This window comes from Echiichthys vipera (assembly GCF_963691815.1).
Source record: "Echiichthys vipera genome assembly, chromosome: 2".
Taxonomy (NCBI): Eukaryota; Metazoa; Chordata; class Actinopteri; order Perciformes; family Trachinidae; genus Echiichthys; species Echiichthys vipera.
Genome location: NC_139827.1, coordinates 19,697,964 through 19,720,793, shown reverse-complemented (window position 1 = coordinate 19,720,793; position 22,830 = coordinate 19,697,964). Strand labels below are relative to the sequence as shown.

The 22,830-nt window shown below is 41.0% G+C and overlaps 1 protein-coding gene across 1 annotated transcript in view; it reads right to left on the bottom strand.

Annotated features, from left to right (window-relative positions):
• ndst3 (N-deacetylase/N-sulfotransferase (heparan glucosaminyl) 3) overlaps positions 1-22,316 on the bottom strand; it is a gene marked incomplete at both ends in the record, with an annotated part of 42,755 nt that extends 20,439 nt beyond the window's left edge. The window contains 4 exons of the mRNA XM_083922421.1: positions 7,284-7,469; positions 9,335-9,489; positions 10,382-10,469; positions 21,324-22,316. Of these exons, the coding sequence (XP_083778547.1) occupies positions 7,284-7,469; positions 9,335-9,489; positions 10,382-10,469; positions 21,324-22,316 (1,422 nt within the window). The remainder of the gene's footprint in view (positions 1-7,283; positions 7,470-9,334; positions 9,490-10,381; positions 10,470-21,323) is intronic.
• Positions 22,317-22,830: the final 514 nt, after the last annotated feature.

Below are 22,830 nucleotides of genomic sequence, written 5' to 3'. Positions count from 1 at the left end.
AGAAGCAGACAGCAGAGCAGGTCAGGGATATTCTGATGTGTTGTGTCAACCAGCATATACGGATGTTACCTGTCGCAGTAGAGAAGCTCAGGTGTCAGTTCTACAGCTGGTTCAAGTCAAATTCTTTCTTTTTTCTAGTGTAATAGACACCTTTTCACAGCTGGCATGTTGACTTGTGATAAGATGAAACGCACAGGTGTAATTAATGACATACATGGTGTTCCATTTTGGTGTTTAAGTTCCAGTGGGCTCATTTCAGAAACTTTCTTTCAGACATTTAGATATTATGGTAATACAGAATGGTAATACAGAATGTTTCTTTACTGCATCAGGGCATGAAATTGGCACCAGCCCACACGCCAAATGCAGGTAACTTTTGTGATTGCCGGGTGAAACTGTCAATCTACCTGACACGAAGGCGTGTAGCCAATAAGACAACCAACACTGAGCAAGTGTTGTGTGTTGTTGACCAATCAGGTAGCCTATTGTTGCTAAGCAAGCCCCACCGTTTTCTTGGACTTTAAAAATAAAAAATTTGGCAGCATATTGCTGGCTGCTACAGAACACAAAGTGGATGAGGAGGAGAATTAAAAAATAAATTAAAAAATACATTTTAATACAAAGTGAAGTGAAAAGGGATGGCAAGGTTTGTGACTGGCTTGTGTACGACGCCACAACAGAGGAGATGCACTGTCGGGATGGAGTATGTATGGCAAGTGGAGGAAGCAGAGTGTCTGCTTTTATTTTAAATATTTTATTTTTATTTTATTATTCTATATTCTGTTCTGTTTTTAGGGTGACTTTAACATCTGTCTAGGGTCTACAGATGAAAAATAGCCTCTTGGCTAATTCTGGCGCATTTACAGTAATGTTATTAATGTGCACTGTCCCTGTTTTCAAATAAACTAAACTTAAGATGATTGGCTATTTTTATTTCTGTAGTTTTCTATTCTAAATGCCTGCCACACCAGGCCAGATACAGTTGTAAGTCATTATGTTGGTCTAGTCATTAATGAGATTAAGTTGGTAAATAACTCAACAGCACTTTTATTTTGTATTCTGTGCAAGTTCAAGAACCATTCGTATGCATTTTCTGAGTCGTTCACCTTTATTTTAGGCACAAATAAAAATTGGCTGGTGGCCAAAAACGTTAACTTCAGGCCCTGACTGCAATTATGGCAAAAAAGTGTCTTAGGATAGGAACTGTCCTAATTTAGGGACTCCCCAAGTTAGGAATCATAAGTTAGATCTGTATGTCACTGACAATGAAGATGGGGAACAACATGTACATCAAATATAATGAATTAAAGTCTACTCAAACCGTATGATAGGTATAATAGGTATATATAAAGATTTTCATCTAGTTAATTGTCTTTTAAGTTACTATTTATCAAAGAGTGAGTTAAAACAATAGTGAGTGATCACATGACTCACAATGAAAGCATTTGTATTTGCTGCTTCACCCAGAAATTTGAGTGTCTATGGCGATATTCCCACGCAAAATTCAAATGCAACGCTCTATTAGTGACGCTTTTTACATCAGTCAGCAGCAGTTGGTCTGCTCCGGGGGAGCTAGTCCCTAAAACTTATGCTGTGTTTCATGGTAATCCGAAATCGTGAACTTCTAACTTCTGGTTTGTAAGGGCAGAGGTGTAATAGGAACGTGTGTGCGTGTGTGTGTATGGATTTAGGAGGGTAAAATATAGGAGAGAAATAAAGAGGAGAATGTGTGTCAACAAAGTTTACAAAAGAGCAAAAAGAAAAAAAGTTTACAAAACAGCACACATGTCTCCCATCTGGATATTCATATTTTGCCTGATTATGCAATGATACAAGGCCTGCTTTAATGTGTCTGACCAGTGCAGGTCCGTTTCATTACAGCTGACTCACCATGGGTGATCAACAGACAGAGAAAGAAGACTATTCAACTTCCTGTCCAAAGAATAAGAAACCAAAAACGAATTGAATTGAAAAAGGGCAAATAATCAAGAAGCATAGCGACCACGAATGTGACAAGATGGAGGGTCTGAAAGAACAGGCTCGCCTGCAATTACATCTTACTGCCAGAGAGGCCATTAGAAACTACTTATTTCAAATCTTACGGATTATAACTTTAAGTTCAAACGAGCTGTTCGGATATTTTCTTAACTGTGAAGTCCCAGAACTTGTATTGCCAGGCTGTCTTCATTCTCTGTTGGCTACAAAACTAATGCACTGCAATTTGTCTGCAATCCATGAATTTATCAGGAGAGAAATTAAGTTCGGAACACAGAAGGTTATCAGGTGACAAAGGAGAAGTCAAAATCTGCGTAGGGAGGAGGGTCAGGGTTGATTTCTGGAGGTTTGTGTTCCGTAAGTACTCATCCAAACCACAACCTTTTTTCCAATCTTAACCAAGTCGCTTTGGTGCCTAAACTTAATCCTTGCAGTCACATTCTGTTCGCCATTTCTCAACCTAAATAGGATGTCATATGTCGTAAGATATCAAAGGAATTGTTTATGAGACTACGCTGTTTTTGTACATGCTGGCTCACTGACATGGTTTACTGGGACAATTAAATAGAATAGAGATCATTAAATGTTATTAGTTTCACCCGTACCTTTCCTGTAATGACAACAGTCAACATGTCAAACCGGGGTTGTGCAAGGACACACTATTTACTGTGATGGAGTCATGAGTCCCAAAGAGCAGTCCAGCTGAGATTACTTCACTTCAGCAGTAAAGACCCTTCATTTTCATGCAGGTGTATGAATTGCATTGGTGAAGTTAAGTGTTCCTGGGGCACTGTTCCTCACTTTCACCTATTTTGGTGACTCGTTGTTTGCTTAAGATGATAATGCATTACTTTTAATCCCACCAGGAGCAGGTGCACCATGGAACCTTAGCCATGAAATCCTACCACGCCTCGTGTGAGTTACATACACATGCTGTGACTGGTGAAAGCAGGGTCAGTTTCTTAGATTCTCTTTATAGAAGTAAACCTAACAATGTTGTGGTAGGTTTTAAAACTGAAGCCCCCCCCCTCGAACTCCACCCTACAGAGACTTTATTGCTTCTTATTTATTGCTTTGCTCCCGTCATAATTACTATGGCCACTAGTGGCTGCCACCAATATAGACATAAATATGGGTCATAACAAGCTGCTTACACAAATGACCTATGTGGTCATTTTAAAGCTTACCTCAACTGCAGTTTTGGAACCCATTGGCTATTCGCTCATATGCAGATATTTGTTTATTAACATTACCTTATCTGTAATATTAACACTTAAGTTGGCGAGCCAAAAAGTATTTTGGCTGATGGAAATATGGATTTAAAAATTGACTTATACTGTAAAAAAAAATCAAAAACAATGTGTCCAAAACAAGCGTGAAAGACTAACAGAGTGCTGGATCAAGTATTTAACAGTAGGCAAATTAATCTCCTTTTCATTAGGTCATTAAATTACTTAAATGAAGAGAAGAGGAAGGTCTTTATTGTGAACTCCTTGTGGAGCACTTCTCTGTGTGAAATAGAGAGTAAAGGCTGGAAGCGCAGATATTGGTTTATCTATAAAACACTGCAGTCATTCACACTCACACACAGACACGAAAGAGAGACAGAGAGGGACATAGAGAGAAAGAGAGAGAGGGAGAGAGAGAGATAGAGAGAGACAGAAAGAAAGAAAGAGAAGGCCACCAGAGCCACAGACACTCAGCACTATTTCACCAAACCAATTATCCACAGAGCTATAGCTCAAACTGATATAGTGCATTTTAAAAAGAAATACACACACACAAGTATGCATGTTTGTGCGAGTGTACACACACACACACACACACACACACACACACACACACACACACACACACACACACACACACACACACACACACACACACAATCCCATATCTCAGTCTGATTTGTTCTGATACTGTGGGTCCAGTGGGTGGCTCTCAATCTGCTGACAGAGACACACAAGCACCAATTTTACAGCCTTAAGACAACTTCCTGTCCTCCTTGGAGCAAACAAAGATGGAGCAAGGGGCAGAGGGGAAAGAGATTAATAGAAAAACATTTCAAGAAAAACTGGAAGTGAAAAAATGTGGAAGATGAGGAAAATGGGAAGATTGCGAGTGATGTGCTGGAGTAACTTTATGAGAGGTCAGGAGGCTTGATGAATAATATAATAAGAACAGAAAAGCTCACCAGCCGATTTATGGTGAAATTATTTAAATTCTGCATCTAGGTGAACAAATACAGACACAAACCACTCGAATGGTCCGCATTCATGAGCTAAATTTCAAGTTTTGTTTTCCTTCTTCCTAGCCTCCCTTTGCTATTTAGTCAGTGCAGCATGAAATGTCTTGAGGCTAGATCGATGCAATGATACAATGTTTTCAGATTGCTCACCAGTCTTGATATATTTAATAATGACTATGAATACACATTGTATATTTCTACAGTTTTGTAAATGGAATTCAACAGAATGTCACTTGAGGTGTCATTGAGCTTTTGTGTAGCTTTCATCATATCACATAATCTTCATCATTACTTTTAAAGTGCACAAGAAGTCCTCAAAGTTCGCAGATGGAGTAATGGAAATTTAAACAAAATTCCTTGGTGCCAGGGCTGGACCGACCATCTGGAAAAACGGGCACACACACCGGTAGGCCAACATTCCTTTAGATCTGTAAACCCACCCCCCTCCCCCAGAGAAACAGCTACCCAAAAAAGGAAGGCCCCTAAGGCAGATGCTGCCAAATGTGCAAAACTTACTGATGTGTTTGCCGCCGGATTTTCTTCAGCACCTGTGACTGATGATGGCAGGTGTGGGTGAGTGGAGGGAGACTATAACTTGCTGTAATTTACCGGGCCAAAAAAATACATCAAATCTAGAGGCACATGTCCTCAAATGTTTGCTTCAGGGGCTGCAGAAGCTTCAGCATCCAGCCTACGGTACCAGAAATTGTGCAGCAACAAGTGGAACTTGAAGGAAGAGAGGTGGCTGGTTATTGCCACTCTCAGGCAGAGGAGCAGGGACGTGATAGGGAAGGATGGGGGGCAGAGTAAGCAGGAGCAGGAGCAGGAGGAGAGGGTAGATAAAGCTGCAAGCATGGAACAGTTTCATTTTAAACTGGGATTCGCAGGGAGGTAGTCTATGTCTTCATATGCACGATGAGGATTCTTTCAATTACTGTTCATAATAATAAGGTAAGATGACATAATTGTCACACTATCATAAAGTGTCCTTCACCTACTGTTGGTGGTCAGTCAGTAATTGTCAAATAGTGCAGCATATGCTATTAAGCACTGTTGGAGATGTCGGGTAAAGGTCATTTCACCATAACATTTTCCTCAGAGGATTAAATACTGTACTGAACAGCATTGCATCTGATTTATTTACTAAACATCTAAACTAACTTGCACCAGAGCAGTTTAAAGCCGAGAGACAAGGAGAGCTCAGCTGATGGAAGCTCTATATGTGTTCATTAGCTTTCATCAATGGGTCTTATTTGCATGTGTCATTACACACTTACCAATGTCATACAGTTTATTCCAGCCAATATAATCCATTTAAGTTTTATTTGACAAGACAATAAGAACAAACTTTCGAAAACAATGTTCGGAGAACAGCTGCATCTATCATTGGGGTTGTTGGTAAGCGTGAAAGTAATTTTTCTGTGGATTTAATATTATTTCAGCCTCTACTTCCTCTTCAACTTTTCTTCAAAAAGCTTCTTTTTTTCTTGTATCAAACAAAATGACATTTCTTTTCTAGCAGTTTGCCTCTTTGCGTCTTTCTTTGTGTTGTTGAATATGTATTTCTGTTCAATGGCTTGTTATCTAATTCGGTGATGCTTCTCAATACTTAACTATTGATAATATATAATAACACATTACAGCCTGTCAAAGTGTCAGCATGTTATTGTTTTAAAAAGAGGTCTGTCTCTTATGATGCTGAGACAAGATGTCAAAAAATAAAAGCAGACTTCTGGGACTGATTAGGAAACTGACATAGCTGTCGGTTCAAATTGTTTGCTCAACACCCAAAGATAGCAGAACAACATGGGCCGGTAATTTTGGTGTCATATGTGATTGGTTCTTTTGTCAATAAGGGAGCAGTTGTGCACACTCACAAAGAGCCTGGCTGACAAGTGAATGAAAAGGAGGAGAAGGAGGAGGAGGAGAGACAGAGGGAGGGTTGAAGACAACTCGCTTAGGTGGAATGGGTGACAGGAGTTTTATTCTATTGCTGTCTCAAACAGAGAATGATTAATTATTTATTGGTGCATAAAAATGATAAAAAAATGCTCTTATTACTAGATCCTTATTATATGATACACACCCTGCACATATACAAACATACAATTGCACACAGACTCATACACACAGAAAAGCTAACCACTTTATCCACCTTGGGAAGCTATTAAATATTGAATCAACGTAGAGCTGTGGTGAGACAAGGTCAAAGAATACATATCACAAACACGTACACACACACACACACACACACACACACACACACACACACACACACACACACACACAGAGGTTGCACACACGGACAGCATCATTGATTTTCTGTTTAAGACCGCAAGAAACAATCAGCACACAATTTACAATTCAGCAAACACTTATTTAAAGGACGAGACAGAAGATAAAAGCTTCTTTTTTTCAAAGTCAGATAAAAGAATCCAAACAGACTATTGTGACTTTGCATTCAAGCTTTGATTTAGTGACTGAATTCAATTTAACAATTCATGGTTTTACCATTAGTCAGATGAATGAGACAGGTTTTTTTTCATGCCACGAAAAGACACTACATAACTTAATTTGACTTACCATTGATTCATGATCCCTGCATGGTCAATGGTGAGTGTTAAGAAAAGCATAAGCTCATGTGCATCTGACAAACCTGAATAACCACTTTTCTGTCACACAACACACATGCCTATGCTGTGTCCGCAAGGCCGACATATTTTAGAAAATGTGTCTATACACAGCAGCAGCACTGACTTGTATCTAGGGACACCTATGATGCTAGATAAAAAAATCTCTAACCCCACAAAAAAATAAAAAGTACATAATACAGAAAAATATAAAATGATGACAGAGATGTTATATTTTAAAATTAGACATTTTTGGCATTCAGCTAAACAAAAAAAAAATCAAAGTTCTATATTGAATGCCCTGAAGGTAATTGGGAAGGTGCATATTTGCATGTGTGTGCACTTCCAGCTAAGCTGATGAAACACTGAGGATTTTCACAGACATGCGTTACACAACGTTGTCTCCTCACCATGATGTTGTTATGAATGAAACCCTTGCGATAGCGAGCAGGTTTGAGGTGAGGGTACTCTTCTGTGCTGGTGACCTGGATGTTCCACACACGTCTCCAAGCCTTGTACAGCTGCAGATGAACCGGGTAGACACCTGAGTGGTGAGGGGCCACGGCATAGCCCATGTCCACTGGAATGTTGTGCTCCTGGAGATGGAGGACATACAGAGACAGACACATATGCGATGGTTATACAGTATACATAAACAGAAGTTATAGCACATTTACAACTCTGACAAGGAACATGGCCGGACATAAACACACAGAGCCAAACAGCCTGACCTTGTAGAAGAGGCGCGTGGTTTGTTTTGTGTTTTGTTATGATGCGGACCTTCAGGTGGGAAATGAAAAAAAAAAAAAAACTTTGTGTGAGCATGTGTATGTGTGGGAGTCTAAGGGTGGATGGTTGCTGAGTGCATCTCACAGAGTGATGGTGTTGTCCTTCGCTCTGACACACACCTACACACACTGTCAAAGCTAAGCATCACTGGTCTGGGGATGAGGGAGTAGAGTATATGTGTGTGTGTGTGTGTGTGTGTGTGTGTGTGTGTGTGTGTGTGTGTGTGTGTGTGTGTGTGTGTGTGTGTGTGTGTGCGCGTGTGTGTGTGTGTGTGTGTGTGTGTGTGTGTGTGTGTGTGTGTGTGTGTTTGTTTTTGTGTACAATAGAGATGAGGGATCACGCTTTATGATCACGCTCACCTTCAACAACATGAACCAGCCGCCCTTACTGTACTGTATGTTGGACACAGCACTCCAGTAGAGTTATACAAATCATCTGGACTCACGTGCTACCAAAGCACAGAAAAACTAGGCAGAGCAGGGCAACAAAAGCGCTCGACCTTGTGGAATTCAGATTAAACAGAAGACATTAAACAGGGTGCAGGTGTGCCCATCAAAATAAGTACATCACTCCCCAACAGGGATATTACATTGTGTTTGTTTTGATTTACAGGAGAAAATGATGTCATGATGGGACATTTGGTAAAAGCATTCTTATGCTTAAAGAAGTACAGCTATTTTACCAACCCTCCCTCTTATGTTCACACTGTATGTAAGTAATTTGCATTCGCAAATAGGTTCTGCAGGAAGTGTAATCCTACCCAATTATGTTTTTGATCAACATAACAAGGACATGGACACAAGAACATGCATTGCAAAATGCACACATCTACAAAACATTCACTGTATAGATATTTTATGTTTCCCAACAGTATTGGCTTGAGAACACTAAAGCACATTTCAAACCTAACAACATGTAAGACAAACAATATAAAATAGTGTCTACGTCATAGAAATATATATATTTTTGTGTTCATTCATCATTTGAAAATGTTATCATGGTGACACAAGTGTATTACACTCACTAGTTGAAAACTCCATTTTGGCCTATCATTTTGAATTTGATGACCTACCAATAGAAATGTGAAGCAATTATATCCAGCAGCCAATCCTCAATTCCTCTCTAGTAGCAAGGCAACCTACAGAGTGGACAAAAGATGCCTCTCTATGCTTTGTACTACTCTGTTTCTTATCATCAGGGAGTTGGTTTATATGGAAGTGTATGTGGAAGTTAGCCTGCTACAACGGTCACATTTCTATAAAATGGCAACAGTGCATACGGTGTAAATATTGCTGCCATTCTGACCATCCTGCGTTGCTAATTTGATTGGGCATGTCCATTCTACTCTCATTCTATATATATGGTCTTTATCTGCTGAAAAAAAAAACACTTACAAGAACATTAACAAGGAAGCAATTATGTTTTCTGAGAAACATGTAGTGTATGTAACATTAGTGTGTTCTTTGTGTTAGAACAGTTCCAGAGTATTGAACTGCGAACATCATGTCTGCAATCTGCTGTGGCAACAAAATAACAATCACAGCAACAGACGTCCTTGAAGAAAATGCAATCATGGGAAGCGAGCATGATTAAACGGACACAAAAGAAGAAGAAAGCAACAATAAAGTAAACAGCTGCAAGAAATGTATGCGTGTGCATGCATCCATCTCACCAGAGCGAACTCCTTGTTGAGGACCATCTGCTCCAGCAGTGAGGACTCATTGTGGAATAGGTGAGGCTGCATGTGGCTCCACATGTGGGGGAACCACCAGAACTCATCCACGTACTTCAATAGTAAATCGTCCCCCTCGTCCTCCTCCACAGTGCCTGCACACGCAAACACACACACACACACACACACACACACACACACACACACACACAAACACACGCAAGGACACAATGATAAGGAATAACATGTACAAATGCACGCTTCAAAGCACTTTAAAGAATCTTCACGTTGATATAAGGTTAGTATATCACCAAGCAACTAGGTCTTTTTAATGTGGTTTAAGTTGCTTGTGTTGTTCTGATACCATGGTGATATGAGTCATGCCATAGCAATAATATACACTATGGTAATATGTTCTTTTCTGTATCAGATTTCTTGTAGTTATAATTATGATTAGTCCCACAGCTTTGTTCTCTTGCTGCTGATTTAGACTAACTTAAAAATCAATAAAAATCTGTCCTTGGGGACCAGCACAGAGCTTAGAATGGACAGCACTACATCACACATACATCTATATATGCACAACTGATGATCTAGATACAGCACGAAATAAAAATATATTTTTCACTGATGAGTTAAATAATGCATTACAAGCTGTATCAACCACATCGGATTTATTTCTGTACTTTATCTCACTGCTGTATTTGGTACTCTTTTTAGTGCTAAGTGTAATACTTTTTATGTAGTTTATTTTAATATATATTGTTGTTACTGTAAATATACAGTACATTTCTAATTTAAGTGATTTCTGTGAGTTCAATTATAACAGGGCCTTTACTTTATGCACATACACAACCTCACAAATAAAGTCATTGTTATTTAACTAGTATCAAGGTGTAAGTAGTTGACAGGATACGTATGGTTTAAATACAACAGAAAACTACTAAAAAGTCATCATAGTCATCATATTTATATTTGTTATAGTAAATGTGTATGTCTGGCACTGGTGTGTATGTTTGGATGATAAAACATATAAATAGAACACACCTGTGTGGTAAAACTTCCCAGAAAAGCCCAGGTTGAAGGTGAAGTTGGAGATCTGAGAACGTAGCTGTTTCTGAGTATCAAGCAGAGCCTAAGGATAGATAGATAGATAGATAGATAGATAGATAGATAGATAGATAGTTAGATAGATAGATAGATAGATAGATAGATAGATAGATAGATAAATAGATAGATAGATAGATAGATAGATAGAAAGATAGATAGATAGATAGATAGTTTGATAGATATAGAAGGAACATTAGTTACAGGATAGCCGCATGTACTCATCAGTACAGTCAACAACATGCTGTTACCATGTGTTTCATTCAAGTGTTCCAGTGGACGTTCCTGTCTTTAAAGTTAGCTCTGTCTCTTGTTCCAATGCTTGAATCAAGATTTTCTACACTTATTTAATGACTTCATTAGTTTACTGGCCTTTAAACAAAGACTCTGTAATGAGTGTTAACTAAAGAGTTGCACACTCGTGCACTCACGCAGTCACACACACCGACAGTAATGCGAGTTAATGAAGGTCAGTGCATTAGTAGCCTCTGGAGGGTGGACTAATAACCCCAGCACACACTCCTCCCTTCTTATCATTCTCTCCATCCATCCCTTACACTACTAAGTTAAAGCCTGCATCCCCCTCCCTCTCTCTCTCACTCTTCTGCTGCTGCTGCTGCTGCCTCCTTTCTTTCTTATTCTCCCTCTATTCTTCTCACTTCTGAGAACCTGCAGTTGCCTTTCAGCCCCCCTTCCCAATTTGTCTTCCACCACACCACACCCCACCCCATCATTCTCCTTCTCTGAACCTCCATCCCTCCCTTGCTTGCTCCGTGAAAATGTCACATTCTCAGGAGACGGGGCTGTTCTAATTTGAAAGGAAGGCTGAAGCAGCACGGAGGAAAGATCCCTCCTAACGCTCTCCCTTTGCTTTTTCTCTTGCACTCTCCCACCCTGTCTTCTTGCTATCGTTGCACTCCTCGCCCTTTGCTCCCTGCCACAAAATATTTTTATTTATTTATGGAACTCTTATAATTCCCTGCAAACTTCTACTGGGTCTTTCTGCTGGGCAACGTGCCACATCTCTATTAACAATCGTTGTCATGCTGCTTTTAATCGATCCCCAGGAACCCTGCCTGATTTACGAGACCTGAGCAGCTGATGTCAGAACAAGGAATTGGTTCCAGGCAGGCTCTCTCTCTCTCTTTCTCTCTCTCCTCCTGTGTGTGTCTGTGTGTGTGTGTGTGTGTGTGTGTGTGTGTGTGTGTTTCCAAAACTAACAAATATACAGACACATACACACAGTGTCTTCATTAGCTCTAATCTAATGGTGTTGAAGATGGCTGCATACTGACAGACGTGCACAGTTCCCTAATGTGATCCCTGTCTCCTCTGTTATGACATCCCCTACATCTTCCTCACACACGCACACATGTTTTCATGTTCACACAGGCAAACGTGTGGATACAAAGACATAAGAATTAAATTAAGTTTGTAGCTGAGTGCTTTGCATTGTAACTCAATATACACTCCCCGATGCACTTGGTCGAAATACATTATTAACGTGTGTGTTGGTATCTGTGAGTCAGTGTAGGTGCGGTCCAAGTGTGCAGTATATTAGTTTAAACAACTCATTTGTATTCTGCTCTCTAACATCCATAGCAGAAAACAAAAGAACCATGCAAAAGATCAAATTGTGTGATGCGTCAGTGAGACGATACAGGTGCTTTTTGCATGGTAGCTGTTTAGTAGTTTTAATTTAAGTTGGCCAATTCTTGCATTAAATCCTTTGTTGTTCAGCAGCCGACTCGCAAAACTTACAGAGAACACACAAACAAGGAGAGTTACCAAAAACACTAAAATCACACACTATTCATAACTCCTGTACTGATTATGAAACTTTTCACGCAACAAATTGCTCACAGTGATGGATCAGCTTTCTCCAGCAAGTTTCTCTTCTCTCTCTGCCAAGTGGTTTTCAAACCATCCAAGAAGATGTGTTGTGTAACAAATAAACTCTGTTTCAGTTTGAGTGACAAGTATAATGCCGGGGGAGAGATTTGAGAGGACACTTCTGACAAGTAACCATATTGTTAAATTTAAAAATAAGATTTCAATTTCTCAACATAGTCCCTGCTTTTACAACAGTTTATCTCGGTGACTCAGTGGGTGTTTTTACACTGGACAGTAAGACAGTAATTAGGCTGCCTTTTTGAGGCCTGGTCCGCAAATGCAGAAAGACCATGGTATAGTGCAGAGCTGATTTAGCACCCTAGTGTAACGGCTCAGACCCTACACATACTGACGTCTTGATTTCCATGTAAATAGAGTAGATGCTGCTTGGAGCAAACAAGTGAAGGCAAAATATCGAAGGTCATGATAATGAGATACTGACCATCACGGTGGAGAAAGTCACGAAGAATCAGAACACGGGGCTAACTTATTCCGACGTACATCACTGTACCTCCAACTTTGTGCTTCACGTCATGTCACATGTTCACACCTATCCCAGAAAGCCGTCTTTTGGGAAATGAGGAATATTACGCCTCGATTTCAGATAGACAGAACGTCAAAATGCAGCTTTTGCTTGGCCGCAAATGTGCCGCATTTTCTATATAAAAATACCTAATGTGTGTGTGTCCTACCCAGAGGTTCTCCAAAACAGGGATAAGGTTTGTTGGTGCTAACTCTCGTTTGAAGATCTTTTGGGAAGGGGCGAAAATACTGGTTGCTGATTGGATAAACCATCTATTGGGCCGAGATCATCAGATCTTTAGATCAACGCAGCATATGACGTACGCACAGAGCATCGAGGCAAAGCTCAGAAAGTAAACAACATATCGGTAAAGGATATTTGCCATTTGATTAACGCAAATTTACGGATAAAAGGTTAAATTTCAGGTGCCTGTTCCATATTCCAACAAAAGGATGCAAGAGAAAAAAGCAAGTGACTAATAGAAATAGCAGTACGGCAGTCGGAAAATGTGTCTAGAGCAGGTAGGATTTGCATGTGTTGAGTCACACTTAAACCCGCCTCAAAACCAATGTTGATTTGACGTTCACTTGGCAAACGGCTCCAAATTTTCTCTGTCGCACCAGACTGATCTGCAATACAACGGAGCTCACAAGATCAGGATGGTCACACGAGGCTAAATGATAAAAAAAAAACCTCTGTATAATATTCGTAAGACAATTGCATCAGGAAACTACTAATGCTTTGTTCAACATTTGACTGAACCCAGTCTGTCCACTGAATATTGAGCTCAAAGCTGGAGATGGTTTTAAAATGGAACATAAGAGGTACTTTATAAAAAAGAAGGGGGGGTTGGATGAGCAGGAGGAGGGACTATGTGGCATGTATGTGAGAGATCTTGACAATCCTAGTGATGAAGGTAAACACACAAATGGATTAGCGGTTAGCGATATCCCTCATTTCTGTGCCAAATCCCACAGCTGCCTAACACTGCGAGTGTCAGAAGCAATGCCAGTTTGTTTATGTGTACGTGAGAACGACAGTGGGTATGTGCGCTCTTGCATGTATGTGTGGTAAGCACTAGAAGAGGTGCCAGCTCGATGTTGGGGTTCAAACAGATGGGAGACAGGCATCTGGACAGCTGGCATTGACTGCCTTTCACAAACCCTTTACACCAACCACCTCCCCACCATATCCCCATTCTGTCATTCTGCACTGTGCTGTTACTTCTTATTTCTTTTCACAGCCTAAAGCCTTGCTAGGATATGTGAAACAACAAAAGCAATTAGAAAATAACTTATTTGTGAGTGGGATTTTATGTGCAAACAGAGCTGGAGGCGTGTTGGGAGGAACAAGAAAAATAAGTAATGTTCACTGTACAGGGTTTAATTCTTGTGTAAAAGCAGGTTCTTGATTCATCAACATGACTGCATGTGTTTGTGTGTGTGTCTATGCATGTAATATGAACACTAGACCAGAAAATTTAACTGGGTCAGGCATCTCTATTTGATGAGCAGGAAGAGCACTTTACCAGTTAATGCCAGTCTTCTTTTTGCTTACTCTTACCTTCTGTCTCACTTCCATTCTCACTTGTCAGAATCAAGTCAGCGTAGCTTTTTATATTGGAGCATTTTACAAAATCATCTATTCACTTGCATTTACAGATCCAAGGTACTTGTGATTGCTTTGGCATTGCTACACTAAATTCTACTTGGCAGCCCCTCAAGGATTTCGAGTTTCAGTGATTGCTGTGACCGCAAAACCGGCTTCATTTTGTGGAAGAAAATGCATGGCACACTGCCACATTTTCAGAGTTAATTTGGAGTAAAAACAAGAGCAATGGCAAAAAATGAATGAAACAAAAATGTTATTAAGATAATTGACTTGTTGACAGATGGCTTCTTTAGAGTATTCATTAGAATAATGTCTTTTTTTGTACTGTATATAAAACAACAACTTCTAATACATAAACGTGAAAAAGCCCTTTTTATTAACAGTGTAACTGCAAAACTCCTTCTCTGCAGGGCTGACTGTGATCGTTCAACTTGTCCAGATCAGGGGGGCGGATGAGAGCAGATGTCAGGACGCATCATGCTGGTAGCAATATCCGGCTCCTTTCTAATGTCATCTCCAATTCTCCCTTTCCCACCTGCAACATTGTCAGATTAAAATCCATTATGATATAACACTTAAGATTCCTGAGCAAGGGTCCCAGCCTTTGCTACATATTAAATGAATGATGGCGCCTGAGGAATAAAAGAAAAATGTATACCTCATGTAACAAAAGACCCCAAAACAGTCTCCTTTCCCCCTGTTTCTTTGTCTTCCACTAGTTTTAAAATCTTTTCTCCACTGTTTATGTCTTTTAATCATTACTTATGTAATAGCATTGGCAAAGTAATAAAAGGGATATGGAATGAGCTCAGTTCCATTGACTTAAGCGGCATTATATGCATCATACTTAATTAGTCTACAGATTAAGTCTCAATAGGACTGCATAGTAAATTACGGACTGCTATGCCAAAAAAACCTTCGTTGAAGTCTGAATGCTGTCCAGTTTGTGAAGTTCCATTTTTTGTTTTGATTTCAGCTTCACGCCAGATTTTATTGCCAGACCAAAGTGATCATGAGGACATGAAAAAACACTTTATCCAAGATATGTATACTTTCAATTTCAAACGTCCCTAGTGTCTTAAGAGAGTCTTAAGCCCATTTCACACATTCACTGCAACCCTGAAATTATCTAGACATTACCCAGGGGAGCTCTATGTGAGAATGCAAATGTTTAAATCAAGCGAACTGGACATTAGAGTTTGCTCTGCCAGCTCCCTAGTATAAAGTCTGTGTAAATGTCCAATTGAGCCCATGTGTGAATAGAGCATGTCATTATACAGAAAATTCACAGTGAGCGAGTGGGCATGTTGATGACATTTTTCAAAAGCAGAAGAAAACAAACATCTGAGGGTCAGAAAAAAATACATTTACACAAAGAAGACTACACAAACATCTAATTAAATAGACAGCGAGATTCAGGAACTTCTGTGTTAAAGGGGCCGGCTCTGAAATTGTCAGATCAATTCAAAGAACGGCAAAAGACTCAGTTATTTATGACCAAATTACAAACCGATCTGCAATCGGTGTAATGTCCTGCCTCTTGCACGCTATACCCAGTCATCGGAAAATGTCCACACTTGATTTTAGAATAACTCTCTAGCTGGATAAGATGTGTCATAGCAAAATGGCACTTGTAACAGTTGAAAAGTAAATTAAAGTACAACAAATATCCCCTTTGTATTTGGAATTGCATATTTTAATGTTATTAAGTCAAGAATTCCTTTTCAAGAGTGCTACAAGAGACTGACTGCACATCATTAAATGTGCTATATGCAGGGGATTTCCACTGACATGTCCATCACTGGACAAATAAACTTGCACCAATATAAACCCGAGGAGAATTTGCAAACAGCAAAGCTACACAGAAATTAGGTTACTGTGCATATCACTGAGCCACTACCGTCCTTCAGATACATAAATATGCTAAATGTGTTTTCAGTTCAATTAAATGCAGCCCAAGAGAATTTGTCCTGAGTTCATGTATAGTATGTGTGTTAACATGTGTGCGTGTGTCCCCTCAACTTAGATGACACTGCTTCAGAAAGCACCTTGGGGAGGTAAAGAGTGGGAACGAGTTGAGGGAGAGGTTTAGGGAGGAATACAAATAGGCCGGAGATAGTGATCAATCAGCGAGGAGGGGGGTGAGAAAGAAGGTAAGCGGAGGAGGAGAATGAGGAGGAAGGGGAGAAAGGGGGAGATGATAAAGAGGGATCCGAAGATGAGAATTGGACACCTCCCTAACGACCAATCCCGAGGCAACAGAGAGGAGAAAACCTGCAGGCATGAATTAAAAAAACACAAGCCCCGGCACACGCAAATCATTGATGGGACTCTTTGACTGGCATAATCCCTCATTTTGAGAAATGTCATCCGTAGGGTGCCTCCCTGTGAATCATTTTAATAGAGGAAATACAGCTGTGTGTGTGAGTGTGTCTGCAGACAGGAGGGGGTGTAGGTATTGTTTGTCACCAGATGAACTCGTGGGGTGAGACTAATGAAGAGTGCAGAGAGAAGGAGGGAGACATTTTAATTGGCCTCTCTCTTTCTCTCTCCGTCTCATTCCTCTCCCTTCTTCTCTCGGGGAGAACAGGAGATTGAATGTTGGCTTTACAGAGGTAAGAGGCGATTTCATTGGCACTGCAAAATGCCTTTTCCTACTAATTGGTCAATAACACATCTTGTTATATACTTTGATGCAGTGTTAGACATACACGGTCTTTAGAAGCACAAGGGATGAGAGAGGGTTTACAATTTCAGTTGATTTGTGTTTCACTCTTGATTCACCGTGATATGTTTGTGCTGTTGTTCCCCTAACTGATATTTGCTTATTACAAAATATTTCTACAGTGCTAGAATATTTAGAATAAAATATTCTTAGATATCTTGATAAAATGAGAATAAAATGATCAAATACTTATAACATGATCAAATGTAGATTTCTGAAATAAACCGGTTTTGCATTGTCATCATGACCATCTGTCTATTCAGACCCAGATTTATTAGTTAATTAGTCTACGAATTGGTAATTTTGGTCTGAGTCGACTAAAATGTCTTTAGTCGATTAGTGAGTTTTTTTTAAATGTTTTTTTCAAGCTGAATGACTTATTTCCAAAAAACTTATAAGCATATCTCTGGTAAACACAAGATGTAAAGTTGTGCTTTTGCATGATTCTTCGGAAACTCAGTTTCAGATCTGTTACAGCCCACTACAGGTTGGGATGCTGTGTAAAAATGTTATTAGAAACAGAATGTGATGATTCGCAAATCATTGAAATCCCTTTTTGAATTGAAAGTAGCGAATAGACAAAAGATCAAATGCTGAAACTGAGTAATGCCATTGTTTTTTAAAAATGATATCCCCATTTTGAATTTGGTGCCAGCAACACGCTTCAAAAAGTTGTGACAGTAGCAACAAAAGACTGGAAAAGTTGAGAAATGCTAAAAGAAAATACCTGCTGGAACACCTCACAATAATGAGGTTAACTGCTAACAGGTTGGTGACATGATTGGGTATAAAAAAGAGCATACCAGAAAGGCTAAGTCTTTCTGAAGTAAAGATGCAGAGGGGTTCACCACTGCACTGGCAAATAGCGCAATAATTTAAGAATAATGTTTCTCAACGTGCAATTGCAAAGAATTTGGGGATTTCATCGTCTACAGTAATCTGAAGAAATCTCTGTATGTAAGGGACAAGGTTGAAAAACAATATTGCATGGCTGTGCTATTTGGGCCTCAGACAGCACTGCATTAAAAACAGACAGGTTTCTGTAGTGGACATCACTGCCTGGGCTCAGGAACACTTTCAAAACCATTGTCTGTGAACACAATTCATCGCTGCATCCACAAATGCAAGTTGAAACAATACCATGCAAAGAGGAAACTGTATATACAGTAAACCAGATAAAGAAATGTTGCATCCTTCCATGGGCCTGAGTTTATTTAAGATCAAGTGGAAAACCATCCTATAGTCTGAGGAGTCAAAATTTGAAATTCTTTCTGGAAATCAAGGATGATGCTTCATCTGGGCTAAGGGGGGGGGGGGGGGGGGGGCATGCATGTTATCAGCACACAGTTCAAAAGCCAGCATCCGTGATGGTATGGGAGTGCATTAGTGGCATGGGTAACCTGCACATTTGTAAAGGCACCATTAATGCAAAAAGATATATATAGGTTTTGGAGTTGCATACGCTGCTAAGTAAACAGTGTCTTTTTCAGGGAAGGCCTTGCCTATTTCAGGGAGACAATGCTGATAATGCGTATTACAACAGCATGGCTCCGTATTAAAAGAGTCCGGGTGTTAAACTGGCCTGCCTGCAGTCCAGACTTGTCACCTATTGAACATTTTTCCTGTATTATAAAACATAAATAAGACAAAGGAGACCCCAAACTGTCTTTCTGTTTCAACATTTGAAATGTTGTCTTCATGTTATTTTCAATTACATCTGGGGTTTGTAAATCATTGCAATCTGTTTTTATTCATATTTTACACAGTGCCGCATTTTTAAAGCTGGTTAAACTATATTAGTCAAATTGTATGAGTATTAGTTAACTAAGAATTTCTTTAGTCAAGGACAGAGATTTTGCTCAACATTACTTTATGCAAACACATTGTTTCATACAATTCCCTGGATTCCGCAGGCGTTAATCATTTTAAATAAAATGATGAAACATCTGTCCCCTTTAAGCTAGAATTATATGTGACATGGTCGTCTAATTTTTTAGCAGCTTGTCAATGACAGTTTGCTAGAAGGGAAAGACTTTCATCTGAAAACTAACCAACAGGATTTACTAATCAATCAATCACTGCATCAGGACAAAGATGAAAGACATTTGGAAAAGATACTAGTGAAATAAATGAGCTGACGCACATAATTATATATGATTTACACACTTGTCACGTAAAATGCATCTTGTTCAAACTGTAATCTGACAGCGCTACCTGGAGCTCTCCATCACTAAGGGGAAGGGCTGCTACAAATCACCATATCCCTGCTCCCTCCTCTGCTTCCCCATTTCCCTCCAGCATTTTGTTTGCCTGAAATCGCGAAGTTAGCTGCTAGCTCTTCCCCTAGGCGACATACTCCAACTTCCCCCCTCCTTCCCCTTTTCCTTCCTTCCCCTTCCCCTGTTATTTCCCTAAGTCTTCCTCTCTGTGATTGCTAACTATCCTGAAGGAGAGAGAAGAAAGGTGGAGGGAGTGTTTTAAATGGCATCACTCTCTCTTTTTCTGCCCCTCTCTCTATCTGTCATTCCATCTTCCTCTCTCCACCTCTTATTTCATCCCCTTCTCCCTGTCCTTCTGTTAAGGCACTGGTTCATCCTCATGTATATTTATGCTACAAAGCTGAAGAGTCAGACAGACTTAAAATGAAAACTGAGTGCTGCTGTGCTTCTCATTTTGTGAATGCGTATGTGCAGGGGTATGTGTGAACTCTGTGTGTATGTGTGTGTGTGTGTGTGTGTGTGTGTGTGTGTGTGTGTGTGTGTGTGTGTGTGTGTGTGTGTGTGTGTGTGTGTGTGTGTGTGTGTGTGTGTGTGTGACTATGCACTCTTTTATCCTTCTTGGATTCAAGCATCTTTTTTATATTCAAGGGTGGAATTCCTCTCCACTTCACCACCCGCAGTGGGTGTTTTCTCAGCTTCCCTGTTCCTCTAATCTCCTCCCACGAGTTTCAGCCACGGACAGGTGGCTCGTTTTTTTCAACGCCTGACGGGACAGGTGTCAACCAATGACAGGAAGTGACATTCTAATCTAGTGATTCAGAAAACACAGACGCACGCACACACACACACACACACACACACACACACACACACACACACACACACACACACACACACACACACACACACACACACACATTTCCCTATCATGCATATCCTGTAGCTGCAGTGAGACAGGCAGACAGAATTAGCTCATGCACATCAGCGCAGAGTGGCATAAATCTCACCTGTCTTAAAGTGCCACACACATACCCACAACACATTAAAAGCCAACAAAACACAATTTGTTTCTCTTGAATGGCCCCAAGTGAGGGCACAGTGGGAGGATGTGACCGCTAATTTCAAACAAAATTCCTCTTACAGAAGTGATTTATCCTCACTTCAGCAGACATGAAAAGTTTTTCCCCCTCTTTTTAAACAGAAATTAGGGTTTATATGCATGTGTGTGTGACAATACTATATCTGCGGAGGTGCACGTCTAAGTATGCGTGTGTATGTATTTGCGTGTGTGTGTGTGTGTGTGTGTGTGTGTGTGTGTGTGTGTGTGTGTGTGTGTGTGTGTGTGTGGTGTGTGTGTGTGTGTGTTTGCTCATGCAAGCGTGTGTGTTGAAACAATAGCTGTCTTGAGAGGCGGGCTGCACGGCTGACTCTCCTTTAGTTTCCCTAAGAGGAGGAACGTGGGAAAAGAGGAATACGTGCCATTCATCTTTTCACTGGCTCATTCACTACCTCGCTTTCTCTCTTTCACTCTACGTCTTTGTTCCCTTAAATGGCCTCTTTACTTCTGGCTAAACCTCCATTTAAGATAAATACCCTCTCGCTGTACCCCAACACATATTACCATTGGTCCACAGCATGTGCGCTCAAACACACACACGAACACACACACATGCATGAGCTGGGGTACACTGAGCTAAAAATCCACAGAAATACACTCCAGGTAAAATCTGTCAGCAGATAGCAATAAGTAAACATTCCTTATTTTCCCCACTGCACTGGTGTGAGTTTTTAGAAGTTGATAGCAGAATGAAAAATCTAATCCAACATCACTGACCCGACAAGAATTCATCCTCTATTCCACTCCGTCTCTCTCTCTAATGCACATTATCCCACACCCATCACCCTCAGTACCTTCACATCCTTGGCGTTCATGCGTGTCCCCTCCTTCCCCACGAAAATGTCATCTATATCCACGAGTATGTGCCGGTCCAGACCCAAAGTAAGCTTCCTGTCTGTGAGGTAGGAGATGGTGTCCACCAGGATGAGTCTGTGGAGCCAGTAGCCCAGTCCCTGGCCAAATAGTACCCTCCTCACCCCATCATAGAGTCCCATGTCCTGCACCACAGTAGCTTGGAGGCCCAAACTAAAGCCAGGTCCTGGATTATCACCGCTACCTGCCCCTGCTCCTTCCTTGGCACGTGCATGCAACACAGCCTGGTAAGTGGAGTGATTGGAGGAGAAAGAAGTCCAGTCCTCCCCAGGTAAAGCCCCTCGATCCGTGCCGGGCTTGGTCAGATGGAGGAGAGGTGAGCTAGACACCACACAGCAGTCCCAAAGTGCCTGGTTGGTCCTAAGCACCAGCGGGAGGCCTCGGAGTTTGAGGAGAGGCGGGGAATTCTCAGTGGAGCGGTAGAAACCTATGATGCCCACTCTGTACTCGGTGCAGTACTGATGCAACAGCTGTCTGTTCCATGTGTCTGCATGTGCATACTTTAATAGATTTTCATAAATGATAAGTGAATATCGTCCGCGGCCTTTCTCTGTCAGCGGCGGAAGGTCGCCCTTCCCCGAGGCAATCTCCATGCGAAACTGAAAGTGTGCTGACTCCAATATAGCCACAATGTCCTGACCCAGCTGGGAGTACTGAGACTCCACAAGCACTAGCACGACCTGGTCAGTGTGGACATGTGTGTGAGGGGGATTAGGGGGGTAGGGGTACGGAAGTTGATGGTACGGGGAGAGTGGCTGGGAGCAGGCAGGTTCGGGGGATTGTCCAAGCTGCATGGAAGGAGAGGAGTTCGTAAACAGAAAGTAAGCGGACAGGAGGAGGGAGAGTAGACAGCAGGAGGCCAGCAGGAGCAGGAGCCTACGTAAGTGGCGACGGAATCGCACGGCCACCGTCATCGCAAAGTGGACAGGTGTTGTGCGTCAGAGGAGGAGGTGTCTTTTTTGTTCGGCTGGAGCCTATAGTCTGTGCACGAGTTTGTTGTTTAAAGAGCCAAAGAGATTGTCTATGTGTGTGTTAGAAAGGAGCCAAGCCACTCAGGGGTGTGCTATGTCACCATGACAGGTAGAGAAGGGAGCTATGCTGGATGTTGGCTTTACAGAGGTCTTCACTGAGAAAAATGTAGTCGAGGTATTCTCCTTCCGGTCCTCACAGAGGAATCACACACGGAGACAGACGGAGTGATGATTCATGCCTGCAGAGAAAGGGGACAAGGAGAAAAGAAGAAAGAGTGAATTTGTTGGGCAAGGTTGAATAGTATGCATTAGTTCTAGGTTGTGCCACCCTGGGGAATGTGAGGGCACAGCTGGTAACTACAGAGCTGATTGAAAACAACTTGCATCCTTAGGGCATATCCAACCTCTGGCACACACACACACAAACAAAGTGACATCACAGTTAAAAACACAACAC